The sequence below is a fragment of the Argentina anserina genome, chromosome 2 (genome assembly GCF_933775445.1).
Source record: "Argentina anserina chromosome 2, drPotAnse1.1, whole genome shotgun sequence".
NCBI lineage: Eukaryota > Viridiplantae > Streptophyta > Magnoliopsida > Rosales > Rosaceae > Argentina > Argentina anserina.
Window position 1 is genome coordinate 22,230,349 of NC_065873.1, and position 21,454 is coordinate 22,251,802.

Below are 21,454 nucleotides of genomic sequence, written 5' to 3' on the forward strand. Positions count from 1 at the left end.
TACTCGTTTTCAAAATCGGAAACTAACTTCCGACGTTAATAACTTTCACCTCCGACGTCCGATTCGAACGCGTCACATATCCACGAACTCGTATCGATGAGTTCTACAACTTTCGTGAAGAAAGTTTTCACAACCGAGCAACGGAATAAAAGTCGATAAATAGGTTGCGGTAACGTCACGTTTTTAGGATTAAACGTTCCGAGAACGTTTACGTTTTAGTTTCGTAACGTCGCAAACAATCACATTTATTCTAATTAAATTTCACAATTTTATAGAATTCAAAACACACTCAAATATTGTTTGAAAAAAAATTAGGGTTATTACAGTTGATCTGGGAGGATGTGTTTCACTATCAACTCACCATATTTGTTGATTTTCAGCCGAAATGTATAGCTCTGACCGATGGTATCCTTAATTTCTTTGGGTAGATTTTTATGTGCTTCACGGGGCATTATATTCAATAGTTCCTCACACGTACACCCAAAGAAGACTAAAAGAACATCAATATTGAGAAGAGATCGTTTATGTAAATGTTAGAAAGATAGCTGTATCAACCCTATTACAATGCATAGTAGTTGAGGTCAAGTATTTATCAAAGCCAATCACAGCAAACCAATGTGATTGAAGAAATAGAGCAAGTTATAATTAGCAAATCAGGCATACACATTTAACAAATCTCCAATAGGCAGAAGTACTGCAATATATGCTAGTGTTATCTCTAATCTCCACTTTGTCCCTCTTATTTGTCAATCTACCATACAGTCTTATAGTAACAATTATAAATAGCAAAAGAGTTTCAGCACTATAAATCTCCATATACGCACAATCAATATCGAATGACAATAATGCTTAAACAAATTTACATTTGTAAAATATGCAACTATTCCATTACCACACATCTAACTCTTCTATTGACCAACACGAAATTGACTGCAAAAGTATTTTAACCAAGAAACTCAGCCGCAAAAGATCCAACTACGTTGTGTAACTACGAAAAGGAGTGAAATTTTAGATACCTGTAAAATTGCCGAACTTGATATCAATGATTATTAAGAAGAGAAGTAGAGAATTGAAACACATCAATTTGAGAATCAATCAGAATAAATGAAGCTAATGATGATCAAACAATAAGTAAAGCTCATTCTCTAATCTTTAACGCAAACAAAAGCTACTCTATCATGAACATATACAATCAGAACATGCTAGCTATAGCTCAATTCTCCTCAATTTTTAAAAACAGATACTAACATCACAATTGAGATCGGACATCCACAAACCCAACACACATTAGAAAACTACAATTCCCAGCGATTCCCATCTACCATTCCCATTACTTCAAATGGTCGCAGCCATTAGAATGCAGACACACATTAAGACAAAATCAAAGTTGTAGTAGAAGACACAATAGAAACAATAAAAAAAATTATACACCAAAAACAATAGACCAAATCCTCATTGCTTTACGCTGACAGAATTCAGAACATTTTGTCCTTATCTAACTCTACTAATATGCAAGATGAATTATAAGAAAATGAAATTTGCAGTGTAACACAAATAAATTTGTATTAAATGCATACCGACTGACAAAAACAAATTGAAACCACAATTTTTTTCTTAAAAAGGCTGAACCTACGATAAGGAAATCTCTTCTTTTTTGCTCCCTCAATCAGCCTTCGATTTCTTCACTGAGGGCAAAATCGTCCGTTCACTGTCATTTGTGAACAGTAATGCACGACTCCCCACACTCACCAAATAAGAGATAGTAAATTAGAAGTTTGGTTTGACTTTGTTTTTGATTGCTTTGCAACTTGTTAGCAGTGTGTTTGTGAAGTAGAGCTTTAGTACGTGAAATCAGTTTTATTATAAGTTATTTTTTAGTTGGAAGTTTTATTATAAGTAAATATATGAACACTTGAACTTAATTTGGATAAGTGATATTGAATGCTTCCAAAATAAAGTTCATCACGTACGTATTGAAATGCTTTCGTAACAAAAAGAAATACATCTATTTGTAGTTACTAATTACTAGATCAGAAGTGTTTATATAGATCTTATAATCGTTCTCAAACGGAGCAAAAACACATAATACTATTGAAACTAAGAAAATTTAAAAGATGTGTTTTTGTTTTTATAATGCCTAATTTAACTATATACAATTTTTGAGTTAGATCGGAGCAATGTAGCTAAGCCCACGTGAAATTACAGTTTTGCCCTTCGTTGCGGTCCTGCCATTCACCTTTGTATAAACCTCAATGGTCATCAACAAGTGTCATAATTGTTTCCTCTTTTCGCTCTTCAACGCTTTATGGAGGTCGTAGGGCAAGAGAAGAAGTGGTGTTTGTGCGGGTATGTAATCTTCTGCTAAGCTTTTGATTTTTAATTTTTTTTTTCATTTTGCTATGTGTAATTGGGTTTTTATTATAGGTTTGTTATTGCTTAATTTCTGGGTAGTTGATGATGAATTGACTGGATGATCGGGAGAGCGGGACTAACTTAAACCTATTGGTGTTAGGGATTCTTGCATAGTATTCACATCGAAACTTCTTGCAAGATCTCCAAAAGTGATGTAGGTGATGTTAACGTAGTGAATTTGTAATAACCCGAAAAATTCATATCTAATTTCTAATGAGTTCACGGATATTATTAAGTTGGTCATTGTCCAATTTTATTAGCCGAGAATGAAAACGAAAGGGTTTGAAATATTAATTGTTCGGAAACTTTCAATTTGACGAGTCTAAGAGTTGACTTTTTAGTCATTGGGATTCTTAGGAAACTTCTTACATGAAAGTCGTAGAGCTCGTCGATACGAATTAGTGGACACGTGACACGCCTAAATCGGAGTTCGTATGAAGAAGTTACGAATCAAAAGATATTTGGGCAATTTTGGAAAATAGTATAAAGGGGAATTAAAGAGAAAAATGGGAGAAAATCAGAAATTCGGATCGGTACTGTTTGCGGGTACTGTTCACCCAAAAAAAAATCCGAAAAATTCTCTCCCGAGCAGCCGACTTTGAACCCCGGATCTCCGCCGTCCGGCCACCATTGAGCGGCGCACCGGTCACGTTTGAAAGGCTGCTGCATCCCCTGTCGATTGGTGGTAGCGTCACCCGCCATCTCGCCGCCGTTTAGGAGCGGTGAAGCCCGGAAGTTCTCCCGAAAAAGCATATTTCACTGAATTTCAACTCGTCGGATCTCCCTCCTCCGGCAACCAATCAGTACGATTTTTGTTTCATTTTGAAGGTCTCCTTCCATACTACAAACCCTCCAAAATATTTAACTCCAATCGTTGTGTGATAGGAGAATCGAAGAAAAGAAATTCTAGGTTTTTAAATTTGGGCTTTTCGGTTCTTGTTAAATTAAAGTGTTTAGGCTCAGAATTGGACTTTATGGTGAACTAGAAAGTTGTTAGGAATGTCATTTATATTGTGGTGGTGAAATTTGGTGATCATTGGCGGCGGTCGGTGAACAGTGACGCCACATGAATAGTACTATGAATAGTGTTCTGTAACAGTAAATGTGAACATTGTTAGTAAACAGTGTTTCTGTAAAAACAATAATGTGAACAGTGTCATGTCAAACAGTACTGTGAACAGTGTTTGATAAAAGCAGTACATGTGAACAGTGCTTTAGTAAAAACAGTGATTAGTAAACATGAACAGTGTTCTGTGAACAATGTTTTATGAACAACATTTAGCTGTACTGAAATTGTCACCTGATATTTTAAGTATCATTTTCTAAGCATTTATCATGTTATTAGGTGACTGACGAAACGAGTGAGGAAATTACTTTAAGTGTCGTGGAAGTTGCACGCAGGAAAGAAGGTGAGTAAAATCTCACTTATTTACGAATCTACCCTCGCGGAGATTCAAGATTATGCAAAATTTTAAAGAATAAAATATGACACGTATATGATACAGTGGAATATATATATATTTGTATAAATGGTAAATAAGTACATATATATAGTTTGCTATATTATATATTGTTATGATTTCATTGTGAATATGTCATTTTGATGACGAGATTTATATATCGAGCATGTGATTTGAATTGTACAATATAATGAGATGAATATTGTACGTAGTTTTAACATTGAGAATTGTTAAAACGTTTTTGTCTTCGGACGTGATTGAGCTGCCTTCGGATGTGTTTTGTCTTCGGACGTGATTTGTCTTCGGACGTGTTTTGTCTTCGGACGTGTTTATGTCTTCGGACCAGTCTTCGGACGTGTTTGGCATGTCGGAACCTAGCCTTTGGCCGGGCGAAAGTTACGATACAGTTAGAGCTCTAGTCTGTCTGCCGGAGTACTGCATGTGAGGTAACAGATGGGTTATCGGCTCATGAGTACTCATATTTTTAGACGTTGGGTAGCATGAGGTTGCCCAATGTCGGCGGTGTACTACGTGAGGGGTAACAGAGGTGTACCAGCGTTCATTAGTACCCATATTATAAATGCATTTGGGTAAACAGAGGGGTTGCCCAATTTCTCATGAGCACTTTCATTTTCATATTTTGGACAACCAGATGGGCCGTTCATTGACTCATGAGTGTATTTATATTTGATGTTTTTGTGGATTTCCGTATATATTGATATGCGAGTTTTATTGTTGTTTTTACTCATACGAGCTGTAAAACTTACCGGGTTTGTGTTTACAATCCCGGTGCACCAATTCGATGGTGTAGTGGATAACTCCGCAGGTGTGGATTAGCGGGAATTGACGGACCGCTCAGAGGACTTGAAGATATTTAGTTCCAGCTTGTGTGAGGATTTTGTGTGACTTTCTTGTGAGGGTTTTGTGAGAATTATACATTTCCATTTGTTATAATGTCAAATTATAATTTGATTTGTAATAATCGGTTTGACTGAGTTGTATTTTAAACTCAGAGATGATCCGCTATGGCATTTAAAATGATTTCGATTCATTGAGATTGTTTTGGTGTTTTTCATGATTTCGAAATTTGAGTTTCATGCTCGAAATTTTGGGGTCGTGATAGAATTGCCCACTTAGTTAGCTATTTGTGAATATTTGAGGTGATATTAGTATTAGTTTAAACACACACAAAATATAGTGGTTCACCTCCACCTCTTGGGGTAGATTACATTCACTTGAATCCACTATGTATAGGAAAATAGTCTTATCTTATACAAGTAGAATGGTTGGAGTCTTTTCTAAGTAGGATGAGGGATCCCTTTTATAGGTAAGGGAACCTCTCTCTTTTACATCTTCTTCAATGTGGGACAAATGTCTTCTAGGCTTGTTATGAAACCATCTTGGTGAGGCCGAAAAGGTGACTTCCCTATAGTGTCTTGGCAACTTCCGACTATCATAGGAAAACTTGTACGACGGGGTATGCTATGGATATCACGGTTGAGCCTTGTAGTGACTTATAAATCTGCTTAGAGAGTAATACTTATGCTTGGTGTCATGGTATACTAGCTCTATGCTACTAGAGGTGCCAACATGTTCCCTCATAGTCCCTAAGTAAGATGCACTTTTTGCTTGGCATACCCCTACCAGTCCCTAAACTCCTTAAGCAAGAAGGGACTCGAGCCTGCAAAACAAAGATATAAGCATATATGCACGAAGTATGTTCGTTGTCTTGGGTAACATAAGTATGTATAGTTACAATATGCTTTCAGCATGTATGTGCACTATGTGTGTTTGACACATGATGATGCGCCTATATATGTTTGGTCCCGAATATAAACAGGGAATATGAGCTCAAGACTGCATGTTTATGTGAGCATAGTATGATAAGCATATGAAATGCGCATGATGCGTAAATGTGCGGCTATGCGCTAGAAATATGAGTGAGGTCAATGTCTTAAGTTGGGTGACCCAAGACTCTCGCTTATGTATGACTCTAATGAGGTCTAACTATCAAGGACTTCAAGTTAGCGTGTGCTCTTTTCGTCGCATGAGTTTAAGTTTATTGTTGCCTCTTGGGCGTGAGCGTTGAGCTTGTAATTGTCGAACTTTGACAATTGGTGGAACATATCCACACTCAATTAGTTTAACATGTCAGGTATGCATGTGCATATGAGTCCTTGGAACCCCTAGTCAGTGAAGGATTGTTGACCTGGCAGCTCATAATATATTCTGAGCATTTCAATGCTAGAACTTTCTCTCACACTTGTGAGGTCTTAGCGCTTGACTTGGCGATGCACTAAAATGATCACTCACGCTTTGCGAGGAAAGTCTCAGCCTCGTCCTAGGTGATGCGCTAGAATGAACTCTCATGCTTATGCGAGGAAAGTCCCAGCGCTCGTCGTAGTTGATGCATAAGAATGAACTATCGTTCTATGTGAGGAAAGTCGCAGCGCTCATTGTAGGCGATACGCTGAACTAATACTTTGGTCTCTTGCGCGGGATGTGCTTGGAGTCAGTGATCTCTTGTGCAGTGCGCTTGGGTTATGTGGCATAAGTGGCATTTTGTGCAGTGTGCTTAGGCTACGTGGTCTTGTGCAATGCGCTTTGGACTAATGTGGCCTCTTGTGCAGTGCACTTGTAATGACCCGATTTTTCGGAAATCAAATTATTTGAATTCTTAGAAATTAATAAAGTTTGTAAAATTAAAAAACCACATTTGTTTCGCTTCGTGCCGCCGTCAAATCGAAAACGAAACCGTCGTTGGAAATCCAAATTGGAAAAACATTACGTTTCCGCAACGCGGGAGTCGACTTTTATTCCGCTACTCGTTTCTGAAAACTTCCTTCATGAAAGTTGTAGAGCTCGTCGATACGATCTCGTGGACACGTCACGTGTTCAAATCGGACGTCGTGCGTGAAAGGTATTAACGACGGAAGTTAGTTTCTGATTTTGGAAAATGGTATAAAATAGAATAATTTGGGATTAGGGTTTTGAATTTCGGAAACCCTCTCTTTTCTCTCTCTCTCTCCTCCCCCGCAGTTGCTCCCTCTCTCTCCCTCCCCGACTCTCTCTCTCGCTCTAACTTGCCTCCGGCGATCGAGCAACACCGGCCTCCGTGGCCCTCACCGCCTAGCCCAAAGGCACCGCACGACCTCCAGCTTCCACCCTCTGCCTCCACACACCACCGTTCACCACGCCGGAGCTCCCTCGCCAAATCAAGGATTCAGTGAGTTCCTCCGCCGCCCAAACACGTCGTCGGCAAGACCAGAGCACGGGGACCACACCACCACCTCTGATCCTCATCGCCGAAGCGACCTGCAAGCGAGGGGAAGCTGAATCGTGCCGCCGGTCTCACCTCGAGCTCTTCTGGCGACTTCCGGTGGTCCTAGGGCTTCGCATGGGTATGAAAATGCATTTAGATGATTGTATTGTGTGATTGCGTGTGGTTTGGGTGGATTTGTGGAGGAATTGGAGGAGAATCGGAGGAGGAGAAGGAAAGTGAGCACCGCCGCCTTGGGTGGCGCATGAGGGAGCGTGAGGAGGGTAGGAGGCGGCCTTGGGATGTGGAGAGGAAGAGGGGAAAAAAGAGGGAATTTGGGCGGCGGTGGGCAAGTCACGCGCGCCGGTTTGAGCGGCGCGTGAGCTCCACGCGCTGCCACTGTGGGGAGGCGCGTGATTGTCACGCGCTGTCGCCAGAGGTGGCGCGTGAACAGTAAATTTTCAAATAGTAATTTTTGTAAAAAGTGATTTATGTACGGTAAATGTAAAACTATTTTACGTACGGTGAATGTAAAAATTATTTTACGTATAGTAATTTTAAAAATAATTTATGAAAGGTAATTTAGTAAATGGTATTTACTGGTTAAGTAATACGTAAACAATACATATTTGAAGAGTAATACGTAAACAATACATATATGAGAAGTAATATGTAAATAATACGTATATGAAAAGTAATACGTAGATAGTACGTGTATGAACAGTAATACATGAATAGTATTTTGTGTAAACAGTAGTTTCGTAAAAACCGAAAATTGCTTAACAGTAAAACATTAATACTATTTCGGCATTTAAAGTTTTACGTAACGTTTCTAATCACTTCTTCATCAATCTAGGTGATCGATTAATCGAGTGAAAGAATTGCTTTCAGTATTGTGGGAAATACACCCAGGAAACTAAGGTGAGTAAAATCTCACAGTGACGAATCTGCCTTTAGCGGAGACTCATAATTACACTTATTTAAAATGATTAAACTATGATATGTATATGATATAGTGGGTTGTGTATGTGTATAATTGGTAAAATCGATACATATATATGAGTTGCTATATTATATACTGTCATATTTCTGTTTACAAAATAATTTCATTTATAGCATTGATATTTATTTATTTTGAGAATGTCACTTGATTTTGTACAATAAGATGTGATGATTGTTTTGTACGTGGTTTTAACTTGAGTTATGTTAAAACGTTTTTGTTGTCTTCGGACGTGTTGGCATGTCGGAACCTAGCCTTGGTCGGGCGACAGTTACGATACAGTTAGAGCTCTAGTCTGTCTGCCGGTGTACTGGCATGAGAGGTAACATATGGGTTGCCCAATGCCCGGCGGTGTACTGCATGAGGGGTAACAGATGAGTACCTGAGTCTTATGAGTACCCGTATTATAAATGTAATTGGGTAAACAGATGGGTTGCCTGATTTCTCATGAGCACTTATATTTTCAAATATTATTGGACAACCAGATGGGTCGTCCTTTGACTCATGAGTACATTTATAATTCGTTGTTTCAATATTCATTCTCATATTACTATGCATGTTATCTTGTTGTTTTACTCATACGAGCTGTAAAGCTTACCGGGTTTGTGTTTTGCAATCCCGGTGCACCTATTCGATAGTGTAGGGGATAGTTCCGCATGTGTGGATTAGCGTAATCGACGGACAACTCTAAAGACTTTGAAGTTGTCTTATTTTATCTTGTGGTGAGGATTTAGAGGATTTTTACATTTCCACTTGATATAATGCTTGAATTATAAATTTGGTTTGTAATAATCAATTCGACTGAGTTGTACCATAAACTCAGTAATGATCCCCTATAGCGATAAGATGATTTCGATTTATTGAGATTGTTTTAGAGTTTTTCATGGCTTCGAATTCAAGTTTCATACTTGAAATTTCGAAGTTGTGACAGCACTTGGGCTAGGTAGTCTCACGTAGTGCGCTTTGGACTAATGTGGCCTCTTTCGGCTAATGTGGCCTCTTGCACAGTGCGCTTGGGCTAAGTAGTCTCGTGCAATGCGCTTTGGAATAATGTAGCCTCTCGCGCAGTATGCTTGGGCTAAATAGTCTCATCACTCTCGCGCAGGGCGCATTGGACTAAGGTGGCCTTGTTGGGCTAGGTAGTCTCGCATAATGCGCTTTGGATTGAGGTGGCCTCTTTGGGCTAGGCAGTCTTGCGCAATGCGCTTTGGACCGAGGTGGTCTTTTTTTGGCTTGCTAGTCTTGCACAATGTGCTTTAGACTGAGGTAACCTCTTTGGGCTAGGCAGTCTCGCACAATGCACTTTGGACTAAGTAGTTTCTCGCAATGCGCTTTTGACTGAGGTGGTCTCTTTGGGCTAGCTAATCTCGCGCAATGCACTTTGGACTGAGTTAGCCTCTTTGGGCTAGGTTGTCCTTTGGACTGGGCAGTCTCGCAATACGCTTTATGTGGGAGGTGTCTTTCTTACCTTCTTTTTTAGAGAATTCGTTTTTTTTTTCAATTGAGATTGCAGTTGGAAAATAGTTTTAACTTTTTGATGATGCAGGGGTTTAGAATCGTGGATAAGCTACAAGAAAAATGAAATTGATTCCGGGATTCTGGGTTACTAAGGAAAGAAGAAGAAAAAATATTTGATTATTCGTTATTTATGTCTGTATTAGTAGATTTTTTATTTAGTTTTTGTGAGAAAGGATTTTGGTTGGTCTTTGGCAATATTCGTGTTTGCTTGATGCTCTTAGATTCCTCAGTGATGCGATTGTCTTTCTTGTTTTGACGCAGTGTAACTGAGTCTTTATGCACCACTTTCTTCTTCTTCTTCTTCTTCTTCTTTGACTACTTTCTTCAAGGTTACTTGAACTTTTCTCGTTCATTTTCCTTACATTAGAACATCAGTAGATTTCGCGACACAAAATCTAAGGTAGGCCGCTCCTTCATTTTGGCTCAGAGCTCCAATTGTTTTGTGTGACCTCAACATCATCTTTGCTCTCTCTCTAAACTATCAATATTGTAAGCTCTCTACTTTCACTTTCACTCTCTTTGCAATTGTACGTTAACATCACTTTACGACTGCGTTTATTGGTATGTCTTTCTTAATTATAGGTTGGGGATTTTTATTTTGTGATTTGGGGGTTTCTCGAATTGGATTCTTTGTTTTTGGTGTTATTGAATTTGTGCAAGTTTTTTATTGTTGGGTTTTTTCGTATGCTTAATTTTTAATGAAGGAATAACTCTCTCTTCTTCCCCCGCAGCCCTCCACCTCTCTCTCACCCGACCTCCTCTCTATCTCAAATCCCCTCCAGCGATCTCACAACCCAGGCCTCTGTGGCCTTCACCGCCTGCCTCAAGGGCACCGCACGGTCTCCAACTGCCACCCTCAGACGCATCACGCCGCCGCTCGCCGCAACGAAGCTCAATCGCCGAATGGAAGCTCCTGCACTTCGCCGCCGTCAAAGCTCCGCATCCGGCGACGCAAGCACTCGGCGATCGTCTATCTCCACCGCTCCTCACCCTCTGACGCAATTGATTTGGGACTCGATTAAAGCCACATCACATCCTCCCTAAAAGTCGACCCCGTCGGCATCACGAGCTCCTCCGGCGACTCCCGGCTGTTCTAAGGCTCGACATAGGTACGAAAATACTTTAAATGGAATGATATGAGTGATTGTGTGAAGTTTGGGAAGATTTGTGGAGAATTTGTGGAGAATCGGAGGAGGAGGGAGAGTGCGTACCGCCGCCGCAGGCGCGTGAGGGAGAGTAATAGGAGCTAGAGGCAGCATTAGGCCGTGGAAGGGAGGAGGGGAAGAAAAGGAAGGGTTTTGGGCGGCGGTGGGCGAGCTACGCGCTTGTTTTGGAAGTGGCGTGTGGGCCCCACGCGCTGCCACTGTGGGAGGCGCATGAGCGCCACGTGCGGTTTCCGTACAGTAAATTTTGGTAATATGTGATTTTTGTACGTTAAATGTAAAAAGTAATTATGTACAGTAAAAAAGTAAACGTAATTTACGTACAGTAATTGTAAAAGTAAATTTATGAAAGGTAAATCGGTGATTAGTATTTACTGGAACAGTATGTATGATGGAATAGTACATTGGTGTACATGAATACGTAAACAGTATGTACATGTACAGTAGAACGTGAACAGTAATTACGAAAAAAACCGTCAAATTGCTGAACAGTAAAACAGTAGTAATGATTCGGCATTTGAAGTTTTACGTAATGTTTCTAACCACTTTTTATCCAATCTAGGTGATCGAGAAAACAAGTAAAGGATTTGCTTTCGGTATTGTGGAAATTACGCTCAGGAAAACAAGGTGAGTAAATCTCACTATGACGAGTTCACCATTGGCGGTGATTCATTATTTACGCTTTGTTTAAAAGACCGAACTATGATGTGTATATGGTATAGTGAGTTGTGTATGTGTATAAATGGTAAATACGATACATATATATGGGTTGCTATTCTATATATTGTCATATTCATATTTCCAAATGAGTTTATTTATAGCACCAATATTTATTTTATTTGAGCATGAATCGCTTGTCTTCTTGTACAATAACATGTGATAAATTTATTGTATGTGGTTTTAACTTGAGTTATGTTAAAACGTTTTTCTATCTTCAGACGTGTTGCCATGTCGGAACCTAACTTTGTCCGGGCGACATTTACGATACAGTTAGAGCTCTAATCTGTCTGTCGGTGTACTGCATGAGGGGTAACAAATGTGTTACCTGCTTATGAGTACCCATATTTTGGATACTGGGTGACAGATGGGTTGCCCAATGTTTGACGACGTACTGCATGAGGGGTAACAGATGAGTACATGAGTCTTATGAGTACCCGTATTATAAAATGTATTTGGGTAAACAGATGAGTTGCCCGATTTCTCATGAGCATTTATATTTTCAGATATTATTGGACAACCAGATGGGCCGTCTTGTGACTCATGAGTACATTTATAATTAAATGTTTTCAGTATTTTTCTCTTGTATTACTATTTGTGTTATATTGTTGTTTACTCATACGAGCTGCAAAGCTTACCGGGTTTGTGTTTACAATCTCGGTGCACCTATTCGATGGTGTAGGGAATAGTGTTGCAGGTGTGGATTAGCAGAATTGGAGGACAACTCTGAAGATTTCGAAATTTCATTATTTTATTTTGTGGTGAGAGTTAAGAGGATTTTACATTTTCATTTGATATAATACTTGAATTATAAATTTGGTTTTGTAATAATCAATTCGAATGAGATGTATTATGAACTCAGTAACGATACGTTGTGACTATAAGATGATTTCGATTTATTGAGTTTGTTTTAGAATTTTCATAACTTCGATTTTGAGTTTAACACTTGAAATTTCGGTTTCGTGATATCAGGGTAAAACACAATGAATAGGCAAAGAGGGCTGCTTCTGAGTTTGACATTAACCCTTTTAGAACTGACAATTATAATTGGTTTATATAAGACTACATAGTAGATTAGTAGTCGATGATACTGAAATGGTGATCCTCACGATTATTGGTTTTTATCATGAATGTCAAATAATGTAGTGTTTATTGGTGTCGTATATGCATGCCTATTGTCTGTTTGAATTTGAGAATGTAAACCTATTGCACGTACTGCCTATGCAATAGTATGTACAACTTGGAAAATTAAATTAACTTTTGACATTGAAAATACATAGGCAAAAGTGGGGTTTAATCGGTACAAGGCTGGGGAAATTTGGATCACTGAAAGGACAATATCAACCAATACTTACTGTCTCCTTTTAGTATAAATTCTAAATAATTCTTATCAGCATTCTTACCTTCTTGCTAATTATTCTTAGTTTCTTACTGAATAGGATAACAAATGAAGTCGGATCATCATCATCAGCACCAACTAAGTAACAACAACGTAAACAAAAAGATGACTAAGCGCTCTTCATATAAGTCCTCATTTCTTGAACAAGTTTATATTGGCGAAAATGTACCAAAGAAATGTCAGATAACATAGCTGCTCCTCTGGAGTCTTTATGCATCATCATTTGAGAGAATTTTTTTTTTTTGTAGTGAAACTCCAAATCAGGCTCTAGCTTATAGCACGGCTATGTTTTTGCCAAGTACAGGTTGTGCAATGAAATGTAACTTTGGAGAAGCTATCACTTCAATAGCAATTTTGTATGAGCTTCAATCACATCATATAATTATACCGGTAGTTTCCCATCTACGCAAAACTTTGTTCAGTTTAGGTATAACCACCTTAAACACATCTTTAAGACTTGATACCTTATAGTACTAAAATTAGGTGCAATATATATGCACTCTTGCTTCTTGCTTCCCAAAGACTAGCTGAAATTTAAGAATACAGGAAGTTGAACCCCACATAATTGTTAATAATCTACAGTTGAAAACAAGAGATCAGATACAGTCATCCAGCACCACCCTTATACCATTTCCACACAAATTTGTATGATTATATTCTAATTTAGCAACACAAACCCGCAGCAAAAGGCAGGCAAACTATCTAATAGTTATATATTTTTGTATCGCTCCGTGAGTCTGTATTCTTTTCTCACGTACTTCTTCACACTTCACAACACCCTACTAAAAATGGGACTTGATCCCAAATTTACATTTTGGGTAAAACTTAAGCCCAAGTTCGATTCTATCTAAAACTGAACTACCCGACCCGCGAGTATTGACCCGTTTTATCTCAGCAGAACCTCTAAGCTCTAAAGCCCTCTCCTCCGGCGGCAAAAGTATATAGTTTCTCACACAAGGTCTGTTCAGAGAATCTTCTTCTCTTGCTGAAATTGTTCACATCTATTACATAAAGTTAAATTATTGATCGACATCTTAAGTAAGTGGCTTGGATTTTCTCTTTACGCTGCGCTATCTTATTGATTGACAGTCAGAGATGAAAATCTACTTTGGTTTCATTGGTGTATGAATTAAAGGTTTTGATATTGCTTTTGTTATTTGCAATAACTACGACGTTGATTCTGGGTTTTTGGTTAGGGTAAGACTCGCATTTTCTATCTGATGCCACTGATTTACTACTCCTCTGACTGTGATTTTCCCTTTTTTCTATTGTTATGGGTATCAAATTTGCTGGTTTAGTTGGGTTCGGTGATTCTGAAGCTTGTAGCTAACAATCCCAAGGTGTTGTTGAATGGTTGAATTTGATGCAACTGTAGAGTCAAGTTTGCTACTTGTATATGTGTAATTTGAACTTGGATTGAAATTCTGAGGTGCCCACTTTGACGTTTCCACTTTGGCTGCAGAAGGTGAATGGCGTTTAGAGGTCGTGGAAGGGGAAGAGGAGGGGGAGCACCTCGGTATTCTAAGGAAGAACCCTTTCTGCCATTTCCTGTGAGTTTATGCTATTCAGTTTTGGCTAAACAATTTACCACAAAATACGATCTTGATGACTAGATGATACCTAGAGGTTTTATTAAAATGGGTTTGGGGATCTTATTGTCGTTGGTTATCCATTGTGAATTCAGTTTCCTAAAATTTCACTAGATCTCAGTTCCTACGTAATTTTTGGTTGCCTCTACTACTTTTATATCCAATGTGAGGCTTGTCTTGCAGGATACCATATTACCTGATGCTAGAGGTATTTTGTCTGAGCTAGATCAAAAGCGGAACAAAGGTTTGAAGGAGGAAGAAACATTAATTATTGATACTCTGTATTCTCTAATGAAATCCGAATATAATCTTGACATGCCTGGTGAGTGTTCTTTGCTGATTCCCTGTTTGTATTTTTTATCTGTTCATATTGTGAGAGAATAATTTTCATTAGACTGATAGTTATGAAAAGATTTTTCCTTTGTTTGAAACATAGGAAATCATGCACGTTATACAAAATTACAAATAGGCTAGCAACTTGTAGTAGTACTACTACTGTGTCTAGTATGTTCGCATAGTTCCTACATGAACAATATATCAGTGGCTAGCAGATAGAAACACATATATAACACAATCTGAAATTAGCTCACCCTATATTTTATAATGCTACAACAAGTGCATCCATGTTACAAAACTATGTTCCAACTTACATGCAATAAAGCATTAACTAAAAGTCAGAATGTCACCAACATTCTAGAATTTAAATACAGTTTGCAATAATTTATTTTTGTTGTTATTAGTGAAAACCACAATGTTGCTGCTAAGTTATTTGTTACCCACTCTTTCAATGGAATTTTCTGTTTAACTGATTGTATATTCTAATCATACAATCTTCAATTTATGGTTTTAGGTGGACATGACAAAAATGTTGAAATATCTGAGGAAAGCAAGCGAAAGCGTAAGAGAGAAATTGATTCTTTCAAACAGTATTTGGTTCTCAGTATGTTTCCGGAAGAATTGCCTAGAGGTTTGTAACGTGAACACCATAAGAAATGTGGGGATGGAATCCAATGTTCTACCTTGCTTTAATGCTTTGTATTGTTTCACATGCTCACCAATGCAGTGGAATTTCAGGTTCAAATGTGCGGCAGGTGAAAAGAGAAAATGTTAAATGGAATAAGCTGGACACGGGTATTATGAGATTTTATGCTTCACTTATTGTAGTTTTACTCTTTAGTTATTTTCTAAATGTTTCTGGGGTGGCAGTATACTTATCAGTTTGGTTATGGTGACTTTGCAGAAAATTCTGAGATGTATTGGAATGAGATTGAAAAGCGAGAACAGAATTTGGTATGAGATATCTTATTTCTCTCACTAGCTGCGATGGTTTGTGTGATAGATTACTGTAACATCTATGGAATCGCTTCAAATGATATTTCGAAGATGTTATGATTTGTAGCTGCAGTTAGATTTTGTATTTATTCTTTGGTAATCATCTTTGTTGTCTGTAGGATGCAAAGAAACAGAAAGAAGGTGAAAAGGATGAGGAAGAGGACGATGATGCGGAAGAGGAGGAGGAGGAAGATGAAGACTCTAGTAATGAAGATTATCAACAGGTTTGTACAAAAAAAATTGGATCCTATTTTGTTCATTTAGAAACAATTGATTTTTGTCATGATATACGATGTTCTTCCTTTCCATATGCTATAATAGACAGAAAGCCAATAGTATAAGTTGTAAATGATGATACAAATGACCTTGGTCTATCAATGGTTTTATTTTGGTAAGAAGATCACAATAAACTGAACCTGTTTCTCATTCTTTGGGTGATACTGATATTCAAGAATGACCTGTTTAAATCTTTTTATGTCTGCTGACTATAGGAGTCGAGGATAAAAAGAATTTTTATTCCACTGCTTGAGTTTTAACCTTGGGGATATAATGAAAATAATAAATAAAAATTGACTATACATGGTGAATGTCAGTTTCCTTTTTCGTCCATTTCTTTAGATATGAAACCTTTATTTTAAGGTAATGTGAAACCTTTTCAATATGGTGGTTGGTTGTGTTTTCTTTATGTTCGCTCTTGGGATTGCTATGCTTGTAAAGTTGTCATACTGTTGAATTCTGTTACACTCGAGTTCACTTTGATCTTGCAGACCAAGGATTTTGATGATGATGAGGATGATTTTAATCCAGAAGAATGTGATGGTAAGCAGATTTCATTTTTGCAAAATGAATTTGTGTTTCATCTTGCACTATAGTACTTTTGATTTGTGGAATTCCGAGCAATCCAACTTGTGTTGAGCGCACACTCATATTGCTGCAGATGAACCTGAATTGGACATGTAGATGGCGTCTGGGGACAACCTGGTGAAGAAGATTATAGAATCACCGCCTCTTAATTTCTCTTCCAAGTATCATGATTGTTACCCCTTGTACTGTTACAAATTGTATCTACAAAATTTTATGGATAAATAATATTAGTTACATAATCAAGTAATCAACTATATCCCCAAGTTTATAAACTGCTTTTACTCTCATTGAGGCAGATATAGATATGATCGACACACATCTTGAATGAGGTTTTCTGAGTAGGCCAATTCAGAATTATAACCATGTTACAGAGCGATCTTGGCTGTACTCCTCAAGAGTTAATCTTCTCACAATGCACCAATCACTTGCATCACAAGCATAAATAGATCGGCAATGGTTAAGAAATTCTTGAGGGTTTTGGTACCAAACAAGACCCAGTAAAAAGCTGCAGCTTCATTAGTTTGATACTTCTACTGCAAGTACTACTCTTAAATAGGAAACCAGACAAGCTATCTGTCACGTGGATCCTGTCACGTGGGCTCCACGTGACCAAACGCGGGGACAGTCGGGGAACGTGAAGCCGTGAAGGGCACTCATCGGATTCAGGTCAGCCATGTTCCGTCAGGACCCACCCACACCCAACTGGACTCGCTTCATTTCGTTACATAAGCCCTTGGCCTTTGAAACATGCTTCTTCAGTAGAGAGGTTTGGGGTTCAGAATCAAATAGGAGAAATGTCGTGGCAGGCGTACGTGGATGATCACTTGATGTGCGACATCGACGGCCACCACCTGACAGCGGCGGCCATCGTCGGTCACGACGGTAGTGTGTGGGCCAAGAACTCCAGCTTCCCTCAGGTTCCTTATACAACTCTGTCTCTACGACTATTTTGTTTCACTCTAGTACTTTGTATAGCATTTATGTTGTTTACCCCAGATCAGCTGTATATGATCAACAAAACAACTACTAGCTTCGTGATTGAATTCAAGTATCGATAGAACACTATGAGTAAAGATTGAAAGGAAAATATGCCAAGACATTGATATGCATTGTGGTATAAAATATTGATGATTGTGCTACATTTTAGTTTAAGATGTTGGTGGTGAGTTGGAGTGAGGTTAATTTGCTTACCTGATATGTAGTTTAAGGCAGAAGAAGTGGCAGCGATAATGAAAGATTTCGATGAGCCAGGGTCTCTTGCCCCAACTGGACTGCACCTTGGTGGTACAAAATATATGGTTATTCAGGGCGAGAGTGGGGCTGTGATTCGTGGAAAGAAGGTTTGTTCATTTGCTCTCTTCCTGTAATGGTTTATCAGTTTGATAGGTTAGCTTTATTATTTTGGGTTAGACGGCCTATTTCTTCATAATTTCAACTGAATAGTTAAATATAATGACTAGCATTTCTACAATCACCTCATTCCTATTATCCTATACTCTATAGCACCTTGTTGCAATCAATCTGCTACCTTCTGATTCGATACTTGCTATAACGATTTGGAAATGGTAAGTCTTAGACTCTTAGTTAGTCCTTGTTGACAATAATCTCACATGAACACGAACGGAAACAAACAGGTGATTGTCAATTGCGTGACAATTTCAGTTTGGCAGGTAGTCTATGCAAATGTTGGCTCCTAGTTTTCCTGAGTGTTTTTTCGGATGCTGCCGTTGGTTGTGCCCTCGTGTTATAATAATGCGGTTTGATTTTGATTTTCTGTTTAGGGATCTGGTGGCATTACTGTGAAGAAAACTGGCCAGGCTATGATTATAGGTATATACGATGAGCCGATGACACCCGGACAGTGTAACATGATAGTGGAGAGATTGGGTGATTATCTTATTGATCAAGGCCTATAGGAAAGCCTTGACATTATGGTTTGCATACAAGTATTGAGGCTTTCTTGTACTTCCTGCTATGAACTTGAACTGGCACCGGAGTTGCTGCGGAAAATAACGATATTCCAACAATGAGATGGAAGCAATGACTCTTTACCGGTGTGCCAAGATTGTTTTTAATATTTCCGACTTTGTATTTATTAACCAAATTTTGAGAGTGATTTTTCAAGTATGTATTTTGTTGTGATAAATTTTTGTATTGTTAGCTTTGCATAAGTAATGGTGGAGGAATGCTTCCTTCAGTCAATCATATGAACTAGTTACAAAAATAAAAGACGTGTAGAATTTGAAACTACAAAAATCAAAGAATTGTTGAATAGAAACGAAAATCAAACCGACCGATTGTAACATCCCGATTTTTCAAGTATGTCAAAAATTATTTTTCTTTTTTATAAATAGAAATTAGACATCGTCATGAGTTTGTAGTTTCTGGGTTGGAAACATTGAAACAGAAATGAGCTGAAGATTTTTGCTGGTATGGGCCTGAATCGGGTCAGTCCATTCATCCACCCGTTAAAGTAGAAGGGTATTTCAGTGCTCAAAGGTTGGCCTAAAACCCTAGCGTGGGGTTTATTCTCCTACATATAGTAGTGTTCACTGGCCTTGTTCTCATATTAAAGCCTGCCGTCTCTCCTTCTCTTCTGCATTCCTTCATCTTGGTATTTTGTTCTGTGTTTCATGTTTCATAGTTCTTGGTGTTGCAAAGCAGGGATTGTGTGTATTGGCGTAGTGATCCTCAATGCGCTCTGATCCGAAAGATTTCCCTGCAACATTCAGCTGGGGAAGGTGGGCAGTTGGGTTTCATATTATCTATTGAAATCATCAACAATCATCTTCCCCACATCTTATTTGTCATTATTCTTGTCTTTCCCCACCTGCTTATGGTTTTGTGGGGATTTGGTGATTCAAATCTGAGTCTTTTCAAGCAATGTTAGTGGTAATTAATGATAGAAAGTAACAAAGTTAGGATCTTGAGCACAGTCTACACTCTGTTAATATAACTGACTTAGCGAAGATGAATGTTTAGGAATTTACATGACAAAAAGGTTGAGTTTCTGAACCTGTTTCTCTACAAATATTGAGTGAATAAACCATGGACTATTAGATTATACACATTGAGGGTTGAAACTAGAGTTTGGGCCTTTTGGGCATATGATGAGAAAATTTGGAATTAAGAACTGATTGGTTAAAAGCCATGAAGCTTCCAAAAATCGAGCTTTTTAAAACTGATGCTCAAATACTCACTCTTCTCAAATTCCAGCTTTAAGTCTTAAGAACAAGAGTAGGAAGATGCCTCGATTAGAAGGTGGGTTTTGTCTAAATTTTCTGACCTACAACTGCCGAAGTAATCAACAATATGCAGAAGGCGCATTTGGGCCTGGACAAACAATTCAATATCTTCCTTTCCGATAAAACCGAATGATATCAATTGCATTTTATGGGAAGAGTTGGACAGTATAATTTGGTTGTGAACATCAAATGCCCCTGTAAATAACTCACTGTTATTTGCGGTGCCGCTGTGGACTGAAAGCCTAAAACGTTACTCTGTTTGGCTTTTCTCCTAACCTTGTAAGGAATGATGTTCAATGAGAGGAGTAACATCCAAATCATCCAACATGATTAACTAGAAAATACTCTACAAAAGCAATGTTAGTAGTTATACTTCAAATCTGATCATATTATTGACCCCCTCCAAAGAAAAAAAATCGTTGTACCTTTTGTCATTGCGAAATCTAGAATCCTTTGAAGCATCATTGTCTCAAAAAATTTGAGGGGCCATAATCAAGGTGTGGCACTTGGTGATCATATGGTATTGCCTGCCTCAAGGAATATGACATTGCTTCCCCTGTCCCATATTTAAATCACAACTCATATGCCACAGTTGAAATTCAAGGAGGATCATACAAATTGGGCAGGTTGAATTCCTCCTGACCACCCTAGAATAAGTGTAGCAACCCCCAACCCACCATGAGATGTATTAAAAGGGGCTTGGTCCATTCAATTAGTATATATCACAACACAACTACAAGAATTATTGCATTTTTGAAGTTGCTATATATTTAAAACATCTTCACAATTGGTGGGTTGGGTTGATGTGGGGTTTTTGTGTACTCAACTTAAAAAACCTAATAAGTAGATGATTACCATGTCTCTTCATTCTTGTGGCTCTCTACCATCTCCTTTCAATTTGTATTTTTTGATTGAAAACGAAGTGTCTGATTACACTTAAATATCACCATATATATCCAGGCTGGCTGTATGAGCATTTCTCATAACAGCCCTTCTCTAACCATTTCACATCACAAGAATGAAGAGGGAAATCAATTTGATAAAGATAGGGTTAGATAGGATTTGATATTCTAAATGTTAGTGAATGTTAAGTTGATGACTCTTAAATCTTTACCAGCAATGGCAAAGACTAATAAAGCCTTAGATGGTCCTTTGGTCCCCAGAATTCTGAATCCTAATTAATCTCACAATGGTCCTATATAATCAAAATGAGGCTGTAGATGGAGGGGATTATCATCAATATCCAAGTAGGGCTTAATTTGGGTGTGACAAACTATAATTGCAAAAGGCTCAGAAGGGGGGTAGTTATTACAAATATATACCACCTTATATATATGTCTGATTGATTTATACAAATCCATCAAATATGTGTGTGTGTGTGTGTCTGATTGCTACTAAACTTGGGTCAGTTGGACATGGAGGTCCCATGATCCCAGATCAACTCGGCACTTGAATTCATTCCATATGGTATCCACTCGTCACCCATTTTCTTTCTT

The 21,454-nt window shown here is 38.2% G+C and overlaps 2 protein-coding genes and 2 non-coding genes across 5 annotated transcripts; all 4 read left to right on the top strand.

Moving 5' to 3' along the window:
- Window positions 1-13,866: 13,866 nt before the first annotated feature.
- On the top strand, window positions 13,867-17,001 carry LOC126784572 (uncharacterized). 2 transcript variants are annotated; one of them, XM_050510038.1, is made up of 9 exons: window positions 13,867-13,886; window positions 14,391-14,478; window positions 14,701-14,839; window positions 15,368-15,484; window positions 15,592-15,648; window positions 15,758-15,807; window positions 15,969-16,073; window positions 16,617-16,668; window positions 16,787-17,001. In XM_050510038.1, exons 2-9 carry the CDS (start codon window positions 14,398-14,400, stop codon window positions 16,807-16,809), a joined length of 624 nt encoding a protein of 207 aa, XP_050365995.1. In that variant the 5' UTR covers window positions 13,867-13,886; window positions 14,391-14,397; the 3' UTR covers window positions 16,810-17,001. The 2 variants fall into 2 exon arrangements, with proteins under 2 accessions (XP_050365995.1, XP_050365994.1); XM_050510037.1 differs by having other exon boundaries at window positions 13,877-13,966.
- A 506-nt stretch (window positions 17,002-17,507) lies between these two features.
- Window positions 17,508-18,872, top strand: LOC126784574 (profilin-6). Its single transcript, XM_050510040.1, has 3 exons — window positions 17,508-17,630; window positions 17,916-18,053; window positions 18,495-18,872. Exons 1-3 carry the CDS (start codon window positions 17,508-17,510, stop codon window positions 18,627-18,629), a joined length of 396 nt encoding a protein of 131 aa, XP_050365997.1. The 3' UTR covers window positions 18,630-18,872.
- A 498-nt stretch (window positions 18,873-19,370) lies between these two features.
- Window positions 19,371-19,514, top strand: LOC126785535 (small nucleolar RNA snoR135). The gene has a single exon (XR_007671067.1). It is a non-coding gene; the product is annotated as a small nucleolar RNA snoR135 (small nucleolar RNA).
- Window positions 19,515-19,814: 300 nt separating this feature from the next.
- Window positions 19,815-19,904, top strand: LOC126785539 (small nucleolar RNA SNORD36). The gene has a single exon (XR_007671070.1). It is a non-coding gene; the product is annotated as a small nucleolar RNA SNORD36 (small nucleolar RNA).
- Window positions 19,905-21,454: the final 1,550 nt, after the last annotated feature.

What these genes read in the sequence shown, in the direction of transcription:
- LOC126784572 (XM_050510038.1), top strand. Translation starts at nt 14,398, where the DNA reads ATGGCGTTTAGAGGTCGTGGAAGGGGAAGAGGAGGGGGAGCACCTCGG. An exon ending in AACCCTTTCTGCCATTTCCT is followed by an intron (nt 14,479 to 14,700) that starts GTGAGTTTATGC and finishes CTTGTCTTGCAG; the next exon opens with GATACCATATTACCTGATGC. An exon ending in GTAATGAAGATTATCAACAG is followed by an intron (nt 16,074 to 16,616) that starts GTTTGTACAAAA and finishes TTGATCTTGCAG; the next exon opens with ACCAAGGATTTTGATGATGA.
- LOC126784574 (XM_050510040.1), top strand. Translation starts at nt 17,508, where the DNA reads ATGTCGTGGCAGGCGTACGTGGATGATCACTTGATGTGCGACATCGAC. An exon ending in AGAACTCCAGCTTCCCTCAG is followed by an intron (nt 17,631 to 17,915) that starts GTTCCTTATACA and finishes CCTGATATGTAG; the next exon opens with TTTAAGGCAGAAGAAGTGGC. An exon ending in CTGTGATTCGTGGAAAGAAG is followed by an intron (nt 18,054 to 18,494) that starts GTTTGTTCATTT and finishes TTTTCTGTTTAG; the next exon opens with GGATCTGGTGGCATTACTGT.